The sequence below is a fragment of the Rhinolophus ferrumequinum genome, chromosome 25 (assembly GCF_004115265.2).
Source record: "Rhinolophus ferrumequinum isolate MPI-CBG mRhiFer1 chromosome 25, mRhiFer1_v1.p, whole genome shotgun sequence".
Lineage (NCBI taxonomy): Eukaryota > Metazoa > Chordata > Mammalia > Chiroptera > Rhinolophidae > Rhinolophus > Rhinolophus ferrumequinum.
Window position 1 is genome coordinate 19,248,574 of NC_046308.1, and position 17,110 is coordinate 19,265,683.

Sequence of the window (17,110 nt, forward strand, 5' to 3'; positions counted from 1 at the left end):
GTTTAGCATCATAGTAATAATGTAGCACAGCTAATGGTTTGAAGTAATACATACTATATAATATATATCTTTTCCTAAACCATGCACATAAACAAATGCAATCTGGAAAACATCTCTCCTTTTAGAAAGACTTATTTCCTGAGAATTCACTGTTTGAGATGATCATCTCTGTGTCATTCCTTCAGTAGTCTAGAATTTGAATAACTAGGTGTATTTGAATGATGTAAGTATAAATCCATCCTCTTTAGGTCCTTACCCACTTACATATTATGTTTTAAGTTTTAGTGTCAGTGGATTTATCATTCACTTGACTTGTGTTTGAGGAATTTACTTTACTGCTTCAGAACTCTGAAGGGTTTCTTTTTCCATTTTGAAGGTTCCTTTCCTTGAACTTCATGGAGAAAGCACAGAGTATGTGGGCCGTGCTGAGGATGCCATCATTGCTCTTTCTAATTACAGACTTCACATCAAGTTCAAGGAGTCTCTTGTTAATGTAAGTGATTACCAATTGTTTTCCCACTCAAGTAGATGGAGAAAGGAAGTAAAAAAACTTGTTGATGTTCTCAGAGAGGAGTGTTATACAGGGTTGGGTGTGAAAACACTGTGCTCTGCTTTTATCTCACTTGATTTAGCACTCGGGACACTAGGTTAGCAAGCAGTTCTTACGCTTGACTTAAAATGATGCATGTGGTTGTCAGCTGAGGTGTCCATTGTTTAGCAATGATTTGCATTAAGTAATGCTGTATCATTAAGCTTTATAAGGTTTCAGAGGCTATATGCATAGACTTTTATTCCTCGATCTTTAGTAGTTACTACTGCCTCAGTTGAGATAATTTCCTGGACCTTAATGTCAAATGATGAGATGTACGTTGAGCTCAGTGCAGACTGTCATTACAGGATGAAGTTACTCTCCTGGCTCCTTAGTGGTAGAAGTACGCATGTAGATGTTAAGTACAATGTTTATTTGCGTAATGGACTATGTACTACTGAAAAAAGGAAGACTGTCAGATCTCAGGAGTGCATTTACCCTTTTCAGTTAGAAGGATACTCTCAGTAAACTGGGTCTTCCAGTGAACCGCCATTATTAATAGTTTTCAGGTAACGAGCCTTTCACCACAAACATGCAAGATTGCATGTTACTTCCACCAAATGCATGCCTTCTTCTTTCTCCACTTGCATTATGCCTTTCTGCACTTTGTTTCTAGCACAGAGAAGTGTGTTATGACATCTTATAAAAGCTCAGGACTATACTTTCATTCAGATTGTGTGTTTTGGGGTTCATTTGGGATTCTTTGAAATCTGTCACTTAAGTTCATTTTATTTATCAGTCCAAAAGATGCCCAACTCCTTCATCACATTCTTTTCTTTCTCAAAAGACTCGAATGGCTGCCATTTTCTTTGTAGTCGGCTTTTATTATTTATATAGTAGTTATTATTATACTTTGTAGTTAAGTATATATGTCCAGGAGCCATTGTGGCCTGAATTTCTCTGGCTTCTAGATTTGGGCTACGATCATAGCTATTACGTTAGTTTTCTGTCCATCAGCTAAAAATACACATTGGATTCATCAAGGAAAGAGACATGATGTGCTTTCATTCCATATAGCACTGTTCAGAAGGGTCCGTTTGGAATTGAGTGGTTGTGATAGGAGGGGACCGGACAGAAATGTCTGTGAAATCTCAGCAACCAGAAATTCCCACCAGCTACTGTGAAAGTAATGACAGTAATACAGTAGTCCCCCTGTGTCTGCAGTTCAGTGAGCTGTGATCAGTTGTGGTCCAAAAATATCAAATGGAAGATTCCAGAAGTAATTCATAAGTTTTAAGTTTCGCAGTGTTCTGAGTAGTGTGATGAAATCACACGCCATCCCTGATGGTCCCAAAGTGCAAGAATAGTGATGCTGGCAATTCACATATGCCAAAGAGAAGCCATAAAGTGCTTCCTTTAAGTGAAAAGGTATGTACAGTACTCCCCGCCTTGTTTGCAAGGGTATGTTTTGAGGCTTCCAGTGGATGCCTGAAATTGTGGATATCACTGAATCCTATATATACTATGTTTTTTCCTATACATACTTACCTATGATAAAGTTTAACTTATAAATTAGGCACAGTAAGAGATTAAAATAACTAATAATAAACAATATACTGTAATAAAAGTTATGTGAATGGCATTGAGGCCCTAAGTACTGTGATAGTGACACGGTCAGTCTGATAACCGAGGGGGCTACTAAGTGGCTAACGGGCAGGCAGTGTGTACAGTGTGGAGATGCCGGGCAAAGGGACGATTCACATCCCTGGCAGGACAGAGCAGGACGGCGTGAGATTTCATCATGTGACTCAGAACAGCACGCAATTTAAAACTTATGAATTGTTTATTTCTGGAATTTTCCATTTAATATTTTCTTGCCACTGCTGACTGGTTAACTGAAACCGCGGGAGGGGGGACTACTGTATGTATAGGAAAAATCATAGTATATATAGGGTTCGGAACTATCTATGGTTTTAGGCATCCACTGGAGGTCTTGGAACATATCCCCACGGATAAATGGGGGGGGGCTGCTGTAATTAGTAGAATTGTCCTATTTAATTTTGTGTTTAAATTGTATTTAAGTGGCTGGAATCAATGAAATTGTACTTAAATTGTATGTGGGCATGATATAGTTTTATATCATTGCATTTTCCAATACAGTCCCCTATTTCTCAGCTTATTGGTTTATGGTGAAGTATTTTAGAGTCTATTTGTGAATCTATTGGGGAGTAGTGTGTGTTGGAGAGAAAGCATGGATCTGATCATGTCATTCACCAGCCTAAAGCCCTTCAGTGTTTCTTTACTACTTTTAAGATGAAATTACTTAGCATGGTGTCAGGCTAAGTGGTGTGTGATCCTTGATCCCTGCCAGCTTTTCTGTCTGTTTCCCTCCTTCTTTTCTCTCTTCTCCCCTTGGTGTTAATAAAACTATCCTCCTTGGACTATTCAGCTATATCTCACACTTCTGAGATCTCTTTCTTCTTTTCTGCCCAGGGAACTTCTCTTTTCTGTCAAAACCCAATTTAGATGATAACTTCTTTTGTGAAGCCTTTCTCAGTCCCAGTTCCCTCCCTGGCAGTTTATTATACTCCTCTGGCTTCTTCTGTGTCTTGAACACTGCTTTACAACATTTACCAGATACGTAATTTTTTGGTTATTAATCTTTGTATCTTCAGAGTCCAGCATGTCTCTTGGTGCCATGATATTTAGTAAATATTAAGTGAGTTGAAGTTAATATGGGTTTGAAATGAGTATTACAACATTTTAAAACTCCTTTTAGGTTTAAAGCTCATGGTAAAACAACATATCTGTGTGAATAGGCCTCTCATCATCTCTAATAGTGGCTGTATAGTAGGTTGTTTACTGGAATTGTTGGTCCCCCTTTGTGATTGAAATATAATGCTTAAAAAAACTTAACCCGTTTACTTTTGACCCATTTCCTCACCTAAAAGTGTTTTCTCAGTTAGCCTTATAACCCTTTAAAGCAAAGAGCCTACATGTCACTTAAAATGCCCAAGATAATGGCTTTGCACAGAAAGATGGTTGTGCAAAAGTATTTTGGCATCATGGTGACTTTAAACATTTCAGATTGAGACCCACTAGGACCTCTCATACAAATAAATTAATCGCATCACAGTTAGTGCTACGGTTCCTAAAACCTGTGGTTCCTCCAGGAAACAGTGGCTCCTCCTCCACTAGGTCTTGGATGGAGACCAGGGAGTTGGTCTCTCTCTCCCTCTCCTCCCTCAGCAGATAAGTATTTCAGTAAAATATGTGAGATCAAGAAATCCCTTTTAAAGGTTGTTACGTCTAAATAAAACATAATTCAACCATCAAAGCCCAAATGTGCCAGTATATATTGTGGCATGCCCCAGGTTGCCTCTTTTTGTATATGTTTAAATCAATACATTTAGCACCTTAGAAAATTACTTACCATCAAGTTTTAAATAGCTACCTGATATCATATATTCTCCTTAAAATTTTTTTTTATTATAAAACCGGTATACAATATTACATGTCTTTCAGGTGTATAACATTGTAATTCGATATTTGCACACACTGCATTTGCGCACACAGTTCTAAACACTGTAAGTCTAGTTACTATTCATCACATAAACATTCTCTTAACTTTACAACACACTGAGTGAAATGTGTCTGTAGACTTATGTACCATAAACATCATTACTTTAATCCACACACATTCATTCACTGGATATCAAGTCTCCAATTCCTAGGGTAAAGAACTCTGTAGTAGAATTGATTAGTAACATTTAAGGTCATGAATCACTTTCATTCTGTGCTTTGCCCAAACTATATTTTAACGTACGAGTATATACAGGTGTATTTCTTTGATGCTCCGCTAATTTATAAACAAGTAAGTGTTCAAGTGGAATTCATGAAAGTTTAAAATAATTTTTGTTGTGTAATTCAATAGACCGCCTCTCAATCTACTGCTTCTGAAATCCCAGTAAGTAGCATGAGAAACCTAGGCGGTTTTTGCACATGTGCTTGAAACAAATTGGTTTTGAATGTCAGATGCTCACCCTGCAAATCAGCAAAATGTGTCCTCTCTGCATGAGTCCCTTCGCTCTTACTAGACCAAGTTCTAGTGGTACCCTATAATGAGAACAATTTGTGGGGTGAGGATAAAGCCCCACAGCTTATATATAAGCAGATGGAATTGTGATCTTTAAAAAATATATACTGAATTTCAACTAGGAATCATTTGGAAAATCAACATTAGTATTTAAAAGGACATTAAAACTTCTGTTTCTAGGCTGGTCTGTTAATGCTTAGGGAAAAGGTAGAAGTGTAGCAGCTGGAACACTGTTCTTAGCATTTTCCCCACATTTGTCCATTGTCTAACTGTAGTACAGCAAAAATCTTTATTCCCCAAGCATCAGTAAGAGGTGACTTAACACTGAGTGCACTTCTGCCTTAGCATTCATGTACCAGCAGAAGCATATGAAACCAGTGCTAGAAGAGTAGCTTGGAAATATCAAAAATGAGCAACAAAATGTTTGTGTTTTTAACCTGTGACAGTTTTCCTTTATTGGACTGGTTTTTAAATGATAAGATATAGTGCCCAGATATTTCACGGCTTATTACAGATTTTAGGTTTAGAATCATTACTTGCTTTATTTTCACTCAATTACTGCCATTTTTACTTCAAGTGTGTATAGAAGATTAGTACTTCCCATTCGGGCTATAAAAAGGGCATTTGTTTTTAAAAGATAGAAATTATCCCACTTTTAAATTCTAGTGCTTAGAAACAATACACATGTGCGTGTGTGCACGGACACACACACACACACACCCCAACCCAAGAATGAGACAGTACTGTGGATCTTTAATAACTGTGCATGTCTGTTAAATTCTTTAACTGCTGCTCTTCTGCTTTTCTTGGAATGATGCTCTTATGAGTTCTGGTGTTCATGATGTAACTTCTGGCCTTTTGAGCAACTGATTAACAGCACTGAGTGTGTTTTATGCATTGTTTTGAGCATGAGTTTGGTGAAATTTATAAGGGGAAAAGCACTAGAACTACCTGGCAGGTAGAAGGTAGAGGACAGAAGTGCAAAAAGAAAATGAGTTGCTACAAAACATTTGAATCAGTGGGCTAGAGAGGATTTGTGTGTGACTTGAGGTTTCTTACTACTCTTCCATGGATAGAATTGCATCTAAAGAATCTTGGTTTAAATTCTGTTTTCCTCTTGAAGATCCCTGGTGGCAAGACCTTGTGAAAGAAAAGCTAAAGTAGAGCTCAAACATAACGCAAGGGCAATCTTAGAGGGAGAACGGCGCACCATATATAATGGAAGGAGCCTGAACTGGAGGACAGACGTGGATTCTGGTTCTGACTTGGTCACTAGCTTATAGTGTAGTGGCTAACCTTCCTGGGCTGCAAAGTGGTCTGGCTCTTGAATCTGTAATTATTTGCTTATGAGGTTGGATACTGAGTATGTCTAGTTACAGAAATGGTGAGAGATCCTCTACATATGTGAGAAAAGTTGAGAAACCTAAAGCAGAGGAGTAAACCTTAAAAAATGTAGAGAAACTTAGTATGTTTTGGTTGGATAGATAAGGAAAAGAATGCCAGTGGAGGGAACATTGAAGGGGGGAACATTGAGGTAGAAAGGAGAAGAAGAAAGGGAGATGTTCACTTGACATAAAATCAGGTATTTTATATGTTCCTGTTCTTGCTGCATACTAAATTTTCCTGCATGTAACAATCTGTATGAGTATTAAAATAGGCTGTTTTCCGTATCTGTGACTTGAATACATATGGTGGTTTCTGGTGACCTGCTAATATCTGCATATTAGCAACCAGCATTTTTATTCTTCTTCCTTAAATTTGTGATGGTAAAATACACGTAAATTTGTATATCAAATGTATTTTAGGTAGCACATATTTTGCATGCTTTGAGATGTTTCATTCTTATTCTGAAAGCCTGGGCACAGGCCCTTGGTCTCTGGTCCAGCAGGAGAGAGAAAACTTACCTGTTCTTTGTAGCAAGGTAGCACAGGCTGGTCCACTCTCTGCAACAGCTGCTAATAACATTAGTTGGTTTTCTAGCGATGAAGGGGACCTGAGAGGCAGGTGACTGCTGAGAGAGCAGCCTCTCCATGTGGATTTGTAAAACTCACTCTCACTGCACCCCAGATTCTTCCCATTACCTGTGACTGGAATTCCTAAGTTGTGACCATCTGAGGTTCAGAAAGCAGAGGCTGGTGGCATATAGGAAGGTGGGAAGCTTGTCCAAGGAAAGCTGGAAGCATGCAAATTTTAGTTGGTAAAATTTTAGAAAATTGATACTAGAACTCAGGCTTCTTTTTTTTTTTTTCTTTTTAAGATTTTATTGGGGAAGGGGAACAGGACTTTATTGGGGAACAGTGTGCATTTCCAGGCCTTTTTTCCAAGTCAAGTTGTTGTCCTTTTACTCTTAGTTGTTGTGGAGGGTGCCGTTCTGCTTCTAGTTGTTGTCCTTTCAGTCTTAGTTATGGAGGGCACAGCTCAGCTCCCAGTCCAGTTGCCGTTGCTAGTTGCAGGAGGCACAGCCCACCATCCCTTGCGGGACTCAAGGAGTTGAACCAGCAACCTTGTGGTTGAGAGCCTGCGCTCCAACCAACAACTGAGCCATTGGGGAGGCAGCTCAGCTCAAGGTGCCGTGTTCAATCTTAGTTGCAGGAGGCAGAGCCCACCATCCCTTGCGGGACTCAAGGAGTTGAACCGGCAACCTTGTGGTTGAGAGCCCACTGGCCCATGTGGGAATCGAACTGGCAGCCTTCGGAGTTAGGAGCACGGAGCTCCAACCGCCTGAGCCACCGGGTGGCCCCAGGCTTCTTAATTGTCAGCCAGGGAGTCACTTTTTTTAAAAGGTGGGAGGGTTGGAGAAGGGAGAGAGGGATGCATAAAAAAAGAAAAAAAAAACAATATGAGAGTTTAGTACAGGGCACGTAAAGGACTGACTTGAGAATAAATCAGTGTCCTCTTCTTAATCTATTCCTCCTTTACAATTTATTCCTACTGATATATTGTTGTAGTTGTTTTCCTTCTTAGATGTACAGGTCTTGAAAGAATTTTTAGCCGCATCAGCTGCAGCTTCTCATAGCACCTTGGGGTTAAGGACTTAAAAACAGAGCCAGAGCCTTTTTGTCTCAGAACCCAGGCAAGATTTCATAGTCTTTCTCTTATTCCCAGTCCTATTACAAGTAAGGGAATTTTGTAGATTGTAGACTTAGAACTAAGCAAGAAGGCTCTGGTCCTGAGGTGGAAACTCCCAGCCAGTACCTGAGTATTACAGTTTTGCTTTCTTCCCTTTTTTAAATCTCAGCCCCAGTTTCTGTTTCTTTGTCCCAGACGTCCAGCACTGGGCTTCTTTTTGGTCCCCACCTCCTTGTTCTTAGAGTTCTTTGCTGTCTCTGGCAACTGCATGGTGGTACAGGGTTTCTGAAACTGGCTTAGCTGACATGAGGCCCCCTGTGAAGGCCGCGCTCCCTGTCCTGTCTGTGCTGGAGGAGACTGCCTCCCTCTCCACTGCTAAACACGGATTGTTTGAATGCTGCTTGCAACTTGCAGAGCCACAGTTTGGCTAGCGAGACAGTGTGAGAGACAGTGGTCTGTCCCTTTCCAAGGAAAGAGAATATCCACAGTTATTCTACCAGGCTCTAGGAGTTTTGGAAATTGCTTTTTGAAGCCAGAGGTTGAGTCAGGATGAGTGGAGGGATGGGAGAGGAGTCTCACGTTAACTTGAGGGTTTGTCACCCTGTTCAGATGCGTTTCCTTCTGTTTTCCTTCTCTGATCCTCTTCACTGTTGTATTTCTTCCTATGTTCATTAGAGGCTGCTGACCAGATTGGCAAGGAGAGAACCATTCTAGCTTGCTCATATCTCAAGCCTCACGTGGCAAACAAGGGCTCCTCTACTGGTCTTTTAAAAGCACATTAGACCAGTTGGAGGACCTTTGACCACTGTGTGCCCGCTCCCTCCTGCTTGATCCCTGTGGGTGTGTTCTATGAGCAGAGGGCCTGACCAGCAGTCACTATTCTGTTGTCTTACCTGTGCAACCTGCAGGCAGTGTAGACCTCCAGTCTTTTTTAGGATGCTCCTTTGTTGACAGAAAACCACAAACTCACTTTGTCATTTGGGGCAAACGACAAGTATAGTCTCACTAGCACCTTGAGCAGCATTTCTTTTCTGTAGACAAGATAGAATTACCATTCTGGTTCCCTTCAGCTTCTGTGGCATTACAAATCACAGCTCCCATAGCATCTAAAGTGCTACTTTGAGTGATGAGCTTAATGCCTGAGAAGATGACTTGTTTTCCCGTCCTTCCCGAGGTGGTGCCTCCTCTTGGTGACTTGAGGCCTTTGATTTAGAGATCAAGGAAAAGCCGAATTCACTCAGTAGTAAATCACTTGAGTATTATTGATCCAGATAAATTTGCAGTACTGGTTACTCCTTTCCCCTGTGGAGCGTTCTGATCACTTTGGTTGGACACATTGACGAACTGCAGGGTCGATGCCGTTTTGACTAAAGGGGACTTCATCTTTTTACTTGCAGGTTCCATTACAGCTGATAGAAAGTGTTGAATGCCGGGATATATTTCAGCTTCATTTGACTTGCAAAGACTGCAAAGTTATCAGGTATGTGGTGTGTTGATGCTGCTGTTTATTGTAGAAAATACTTTGAAAGAATGGACCCATCGTTGGGTAACAGAAAAACAACTTTTGAAGGTCAGCCTTGTTAGGAATATTTTTCTGAGTACTTAGTGTCTGAAATAGTTCACCTTTAGATTACTTTGCTATTTGAAAGGTATTTTTAAATTTCTTACTTAGAAATAATTTCAAATTTACCAAAAATGGCAAAATCTAGTACAAAGAGCACGAGTATTAACATTTTACTCCATTTGCTTTATCGTTTGGGGGGAGGGGAGAGAGAGACAGAGAATGTGTGTGTGTTTCTTTTTCTGAATGATTTGAAAAGTAAGTTAAATGTAATCATGGCTCTTCACCTTGTAATAGTTCGGTGTTCTTTCCTTAGAATAGGAATATTACATAACCACAGTATCATTATCAACTTAACTATTTTACCCTTATAATACTTTTATCCATTCTACTATTTATGTTCCAATTTTGTCAGTTAGCATGGTGATGCCTTTTATAGCCTTCCCCCTCACGGTTCAGAACAGGATCCAGTCAAGGTCAGATACTGCATTTAGTTGCCATGATTCTGTAGCTTTCTTTAACCTGGAACATTTTTCAGCACCTTTCTTTGTCTTTTATGACATTTTGAAGAATACTGTCTTTTATTTTAATAGACTGTTTCTTATTGTATCTCTCTCCAGTGTTTCCTCATGGTTAAGTTGAGGTTGTACACTCTCAGCTGGAGTACTGTATGTATGAGGTTGTGACCTTTCCAGGGTATTCTGTTATGTCTGGAGGCAGGCAGTGTCCCATCTGTCCCTTATTGTGATGTTAATTTTGATCACTCTGTCAAGGTGTTGTCTGCTTTCTATATAATTTCTGTATTTTTCCCTTGCATCTAATAAATAATCTATGGGAAGCACTTTAAGACAATGCAGATTCGCAGATTCCCGCTTCTCATTAAATTTCTCCATAGATTTAGCATCCATTACTGGTTTTTATCTGACCTGATCTTTACTAGAATGGTTGCAAAATGATGCCTTGAAATGCCTTTTTAAATTTAGTAGCTCTAGAAGTTTTAAATTCTCCACGATTTTACTTTATCTGTTTGACCTATTTTGGAGTGCCAGTAAACCCTGTTTGGGCATATTGACAAACCACATCGAGTGGGACACGGGAGAGGTTTGAGTGACCTCCTTGGTTTTAAGGTGAATATTTAAGTTGCTTTTTAGCCATTGAGATTTGGCTTGCTTTTGATAGATACTGGCAACAACTCACAGTTTAAAAAGGTTGTTTATTAATGACTCAGTTTTAAACCCTGCATTTGAAAAGGTGAAGTATTTTTTTTCACTAATTATTTTAACCTCCTAGTTATATATACTGAAAGTTGCAATTGATGATATAATTATTTTGTTCTCTCCATGGTCACAACTGAATACTATATATCTATGTTAGATCTAAAGTTGCTGATTTATTCTAATTGCTCAATAGACTAATTTTGAAATTATTCCCTAACTGGCCAGAAGTACGGCTGTGATTTATTTTGAGCTTAGCCTAATGTATCATAAAAAAACAAAAAGAACTTCTCTAAACATACTTCTTTTTTTTTTTTGCATTTACTTATTTAATTCTTTTTTTTTTTAATTTTATTTTTTAAATTTATTGGGGTGACAATTGTTAGTAAAATTACATAGATTTCAGGTGTGCAATTCTGTATCACATCATCCATAAATCACACTGTGTGTTCACCACCCAGAGTCAGCTCTCCTTCCATCACCATACATTTGATCCCCCTCACCCTCATCCCCCACCCCCCAACCCCCTTACCCTCTGGTAACCACCAAATTACGTTCCCCAGATTAATTTTCAAACCCGTGGCCATCCTGTGGTCACCAACTGCCCTCCAATCCCTTCACCCTCCCCCCCACCCCCCACCCCTCCCGCCCATCTAGCAACCCTCAGTTTTTCCTCTTTGTCTCCAAAACTGTTTCTGATTAGGTCATTCACTTATTCTTTTCTTTAGATTCCGCAAATAAGTGAGATCATATGGTACTTATCTTTCTCTGTCTGACTTATTTCACTTAACATAATGTTCTCTAGGTCCATCCATGTTGTTGCAAATGGTAAGATTTCTTTCTTCTTTATGGCTGCGTAATACTCCATTGTATAAATTCTAAACATATTTCTTGAGAGGGATGACTATAAAGCTTTGATGGAAGAAATAGAATGAAATTCCACTCATGGAAGAGAATGACTATCATTTTACTTTAATAACTGATAGTCAGTCTCAGAAGAGATGTCATGAATCTAACAAAATAAGTTTTCCACATGTCCAGTTTTCTTCTTTTTGACATTTTGCACCATTGGCTAAAATTTGTAAGCTTGTTTTTACTATAAATGGTAAGTATGTGAATGACTGCCTCTAATGTTTTCTTAACTATAGTTGTCACTTCACCATGAGTGGGCACTCTTGAAATGGTGGCTTCCCTTAGGTTTCATTGTCAACTGTCTTCTGATTACATCCATACTTGTTTGGTTTTACAAAGGTGTCAGTTCTCAACCTTTGAGCAGTGTCAAGAGTGGCTTAAGAGACTGAACAATGCAATCCGACCACCTGCTAAAATAGAAGATCTCTTCTCATTTGCATACCATGCTTGGTGCATGGAGGTCTACGCCAGTGAAAAAGAGCAACATGGAGACCTGTGCAGACCAGGTAGGCCTTTCCACACCATGCAAATGATGGCTCTATCAAACTGCTGCTTGAGGAACCCTTAACGTGATATGAGACTCCTAAGCATTCACCTGTGTAATCAATGTATATTTTATGCAGCCCCTAGCATGTGGCCATCATTCTTCTCAGTAGAACATGTTTCCTGCCTTTTGGGGAAGGAAAGAACACTACACTTGGCATCACAATCTACTGGGCCTAAAATCCAATTATAGTAGGATTTGATGGGTGTTATGGAAGACTAATGGATGGGAGCCATGAATGATGTATTGTATACATGTCTGGGAAATCTTCACGTTAGAAATGGCTTTCTGATAGGCTTTGAAAGTCGAGTGAGAATTCATTTGATTGGAGAATGGGGAAAAGAACGATAGAGCAAGTAGCATGAACAAAGAGACAGAGGGTAAGCCACAGAATAGAGGAGTACAAAATGGCCTTTCATTCACTTTCTTCAAATTTTTGAGTCCTAGATTACCTGTTGTCACCCTTTTCATCCTATAGGTGATGAAACAGAGGTCCAAAGAGGCCAGGTGACTTCCCTTAGGAGAAACAGAGAAGCTAAGCCTGTACTGGAACTCAGAATCCCTGAATCTTTATTAAATCTTTGTCCCACTGACTATTTTTTCCCTCAGAAGTGGCTTTGACCAAATACATGTTATTTTTCTGCATGTAGTGGTCTATGAACTTGATGTTGCTCTAAACAGAATTTTGCTAGTCCAGCATTGAATCTTTAGTGTTTCCAGTTTGGGAACAAAGTCTTGAATTCCTAAGCAGTGAAAAGTTGAGAGCTTCCTTCCAATAAAGTTTACTCTTGGGACTTTTTTCTTTAAACTTCAGTGTTTAATCCTGAATCTTCAATCTTGACAATTCTTCCCTGGTCATTTGAATACTAGTCTGTCAATGCTGGTGGCATCACTTTGTTCCCGGCTCATTCACTGGTTGAAGCTTTTGGTTCATATTCTTGTTTAATTAAAATACAACAAACATAAGCATCATCTTATTTTTAAAGACATTTTTGATAGGTATATTTGTTTGGCCCTCATGATCTCGTCAGACAGGCAGGATAGATTGGTATCTCTGTTTTGGGAGCCAAAGAAAAGGAGTCTCAGAGGTAAAGCCTGTTGCTAAGTCCCACTTATATTTGGTAGGCAGTGACAGAGCTAGGACTTAAGCCCCGTTCTCAGCTATTGAGAGCTGACTGTGTGGGGTGCTGTGACTACAGAGATGAAAAGCAGAGCCTCGAGGAAATCCACAGGAATCCCAGCTTCCCAAGAGCCTGGTCAGGCCAGGGAACCCAAAGTCATCCATAAGAGACCACGCTAACCTTGGGAGGTTATGAGAATATGCTTTTAAACTCTCTTACTTCAACACCTTATCCATTGCATCTCTCTTTTTCTTTCTTTATTGAGATGCCATTGTACATTTTATATTTTTTGCTCTTTTCAAGTTTTTGTTTATCCCCCAATGAAATGCACAAATCTTAACGTGTACACTTGCTGAGCTTTTAACCATTATATCTTATTTATTAAATTTTTAGTCTCTACCGTCTCCTAGGATAATGAAGTTAATGAGTTTATCCTCGTGCATTATGTTATATAAGATTTAAGACTTCTAACTCCAAAGATATTCCCTGGTTTTGGGTTGCCAGCGTTTAGTTAACAAGGCTTGCTTTCTCCTAACCTGTTCTCTTACAATCCCAGACTGAAAATTCCTCATCTTTTTAGATGATTCCTTATTCCCTTGATAATTTTAGTTGTTTCTTTTGTATTTGCACCAACTCTTAGGATATTTCTAAGATGTGCCAGGTCAGAACTTCACTCTCGTCTTTTAATTATGGATGGCTTTGTGCTGAGCTGGGATGACTGGTCCCCAGGTCCTTCCCTTCCTGATAATACTTGGTATCCTTTGGCTACCAGGCCTTACAGATGTCCACAGTGTCCTCTGTCTTTTCGTGGGTTTGTGATGGATGGAGGCATTTGGGGGGTAAAGTACTGATTTAGGAACTAAAAAAACTGAATTCAAACCCATACTCTACCATTTAATTAAAAGAATAATTGGGCAAGCCAGTTATCTTCATACTTTAGTTTCCTTTTTTCTTCCTGCCCAAGCTGATCGGGATATCCTAAAGATCAAATCTGTTATAATGGAGAGTTCAATTCAGTAAATGTATAAATATCTACTATGTGCCATGCTTGTGAAAACATTTTGGAAATTATGAATATACTATGAAGGTAATGCCATGCCATTGTAACTAATCGGTTGGAACCTATTCTATGAGTAAAGTTTGTATTTTTTTTCTTCCTATTATATACAGTCCACTGAAGTTAACCTGCTACCAATCACGTGGAATGTTACTGTACTTCAGTGACTTGATTTGAGTGTATGTGTGGCTTTTTCCTTTAATATATTTTCACTGCAGAGTACAGAGGAAAAACTTGCTGTTAAAAAATACTGTGGTGGCATTTTTAAAGCCAGTCAACCTGGTTCTGCTGTCTCCACCCAACATTGTTGAGTGTTAGTGGTGGCTACATCATTACTCACCAAATATGAGCATACCAGACAACCACATTCTTATAAGTCAACTTTAGGGTGAGACAGCACTTGAAATATTTCAAAGTGATGCCTTTGTATAATCTGCCCCAACACATGAGATCACAAGCGTAGACGCTGAAGGGTAGAAGTTAGTTTAGTGTTTCAGCAGTTAATAAAGCCTTGTATGGATTCTTCACTGCCTAGCCTGAGAGTAGAATGTGTCAGAGAGGAGGGAATTGGGAAAATCACATCATTACCTTTTACTCATAAATCTTAAGTTTCTGACTGTTGAACCTGTCATAGTTAAGCCAGCCATACTGTGGCCACACCTCTAGGACTTAATCTGTCTTTGGAAGAAGACTCAACATTGCTATTGGAGTTCACCTGTGAAACTTGCAAAAGCCTTTGTAAAACTCTTGACTCTGCTCTTAGCCCCTTCAAACTCTAAAAAAGGAATGCGCTAAAAGCTTAAAGCTTGTCTCCTATGTATGTGCTCAAGTTCTCCTCCTGTAGCTACCGACGCAGGGATCATTCTGGGCTTAAGCGTTAATCTGGAGTCCTGACAGATGACTGGGCAATTCCATTCAGTAGCAGCAGACCCACTTCTCTGACCTCTCTTCTGTGAAATGCCAATTAAGCACATTTTGTTTAACTACGAACAGCATATGACTTTGGGTCTCATACTGTTGTACAGCTGCCTGTTTTATAAAGTAAAAGCTCTTGCCAGCAGAGTTTGTCTTCGGAGTGAGAATGCAAACCCTTAAGTGTACATCTACACAACTGTACTGGTACTTTTATTCATAGAACAAAATGATTCCTCCCTCCATATTTGGAAATGAGGAGGGCTAGTTCTCACCTTCTTGGACTCTGGCACTGTTCTTTCTCAGATCTGGGGTAAAGGCCTTGCCCTTCTATCCCAGGCCTTTAAGCTGTGAATAAGTCTGGGCTTGATTATTTAGAAGCAGCGAGGGAGCTAGCTAGACTTTTGGGGAAAATTTTTTTGGACTGCCAGTTGACACTGTGGTTGTGATAGAGGGACTCATTGTTTTAAAAAGGTTTTCATTTCCACGAAAATAACAATTGCTCGACTGTATTTGTGGGATCAAAAATACAAAATGTTAAAAAGGGATAAATCCTCATTTGAGGATGGGGGAGGCAGACAGAAAGGGTTGAAGTGGAACTATAAAACTGAACGAAAAACTTGTGACCTTAATACTTCAATTATGGCATTACAGCATATCTAATGTTGAATCAATGGAGACATGAGATGTGCTTCGTATTCACTTTTCTGGCTGAATAAACATAAGTGAACTTCTGATACAGTTTGGCAAAAAGTCAATTGAATTATTCATGTAGTGTAAAGTCTGCGGCTAGATTTTTTTCATAAAGCAGTGGTTTTCAAACTGTAGGTTGTGATCTACTAGTGAGGTCATGAAATCAGTTTTAAGAAATGAAATATGAAATGAAACATTTAGGATAGGAAATATCAAAATGCATCACACATATAATAGTGGGTATTGTTTTGTGAAATCCTTTGTAAAATAAACACGTTATATTGAATTGTGATGTAAAACATAAATCTTTTTGTGGGTTGTGATGGTCAGTTTCAAAATTTATGAAGTCATTGCTTTAAAGGTTACAAAGATAATTAAAACTCACTCCTTGCTCTCAAGGAACTTGAAATAACATTTTCTATGCTTGCCACACAGTATATGTTTCTTTGCGTATGGCAGAATTTCATGCTCTAATGGTGGTTCTAAGCCCTTTGAGCAGTGGTCCTAGGTATGTAGTGAATTGCCAATGGTGGTTGGCAGTGGTGGTAGTGGTGATGATTATTTTGCCAGTGATTGTCTTAAAATTATAGGATCCTTTTAGGGTATCTGTATGTTTACTCTAAGATAGAGGTACTAATATACTAATATAAAGGACCATTAGTTTCTTTTACCTTTTGCAAAGAATTGGAGCTGTGTCACAGGATGGGGAAAATCTTGTCATTAATTAATGAACTTGGATGTTGCCGTAGTTTTATAGCTTTTAGATTGGAATTATACGTGAAGACTCTCTGTCTAGTATTCTTGATGGTCACTGTTCCTTGCAATTTGTAGACAGATGGCACCCCAATTCAGATAGCTTTTTTCCCTACATCGCTGCTAAAACTTTTCCAAAATGGGACAGATATTCAGCTGATTATTTCTTCCTGCATCTTTGAACCTCATCTTTTTATAGCTCTCCTTTAGGAAACATATAATACCTAGTGTAGTTTAAGCTCAAGAAAAGCAGTTTAAATGGGAAAGTAGTTTTATAGACTTCATTCAAGTAATTGCTGTTTCCTACTCTGAAGCGCCTTTCCTAGGGAGAGCAAAGCTTTACACTTTGATCACCAAAACAATCTGTTTTGTGCTTTTGTTATTGTAGTTTCTCCCTGCCCCCGCCAATGTTTACTTTACAACCTATAACACTGTATATTAGAAGTTCTACTTAGTGGTTTTTTGCTTGTCTGTTTGTTAGTTTTCTAAAATTACTGCCTTAGGACTCTGTGTTTTCAAGGAAGAAAGTTATTTCAGATTTAATGACTTTCAATGTTTGGTTCATTTCTTTTTTTGTTTCTCACTATATTAAGGAAGAGGAAGCCAAATTCATTGGGACAGATGTCGGCGGGTAACACATGTTTGGGTA

At 39.0% G+C, this 17,110-nt stretch overlaps 1 protein-coding gene across 10 annotated transcripts in view; it reads left to right on the forward strand.

Moving 5' to 3' along the window:
- Positions 1-17,110, forward strand: part of MTMR3 (myotubularin related protein 3) — a 127,753-nt gene that overhangs the window by 83,746 nt on the left and 26,897 nt on the right. For all 10 annotated transcript variants that reach the window (XM_033097667.1, XM_033097668.1, XM_033097666.1 and 7 more), the window contains 3 exons: positions 377-493; positions 9,092-9,174; positions 11,721-11,887. In XM_033097667.1, coding sequence (XP_032953558.1) covers positions 377-493; positions 9,092-9,174; positions 11,721-11,887 — 367 coding nt within the window. The remainder of the gene's footprint in view (positions 1-376; positions 494-9,091; positions 9,175-11,720; positions 11,888-17,110) is intronic.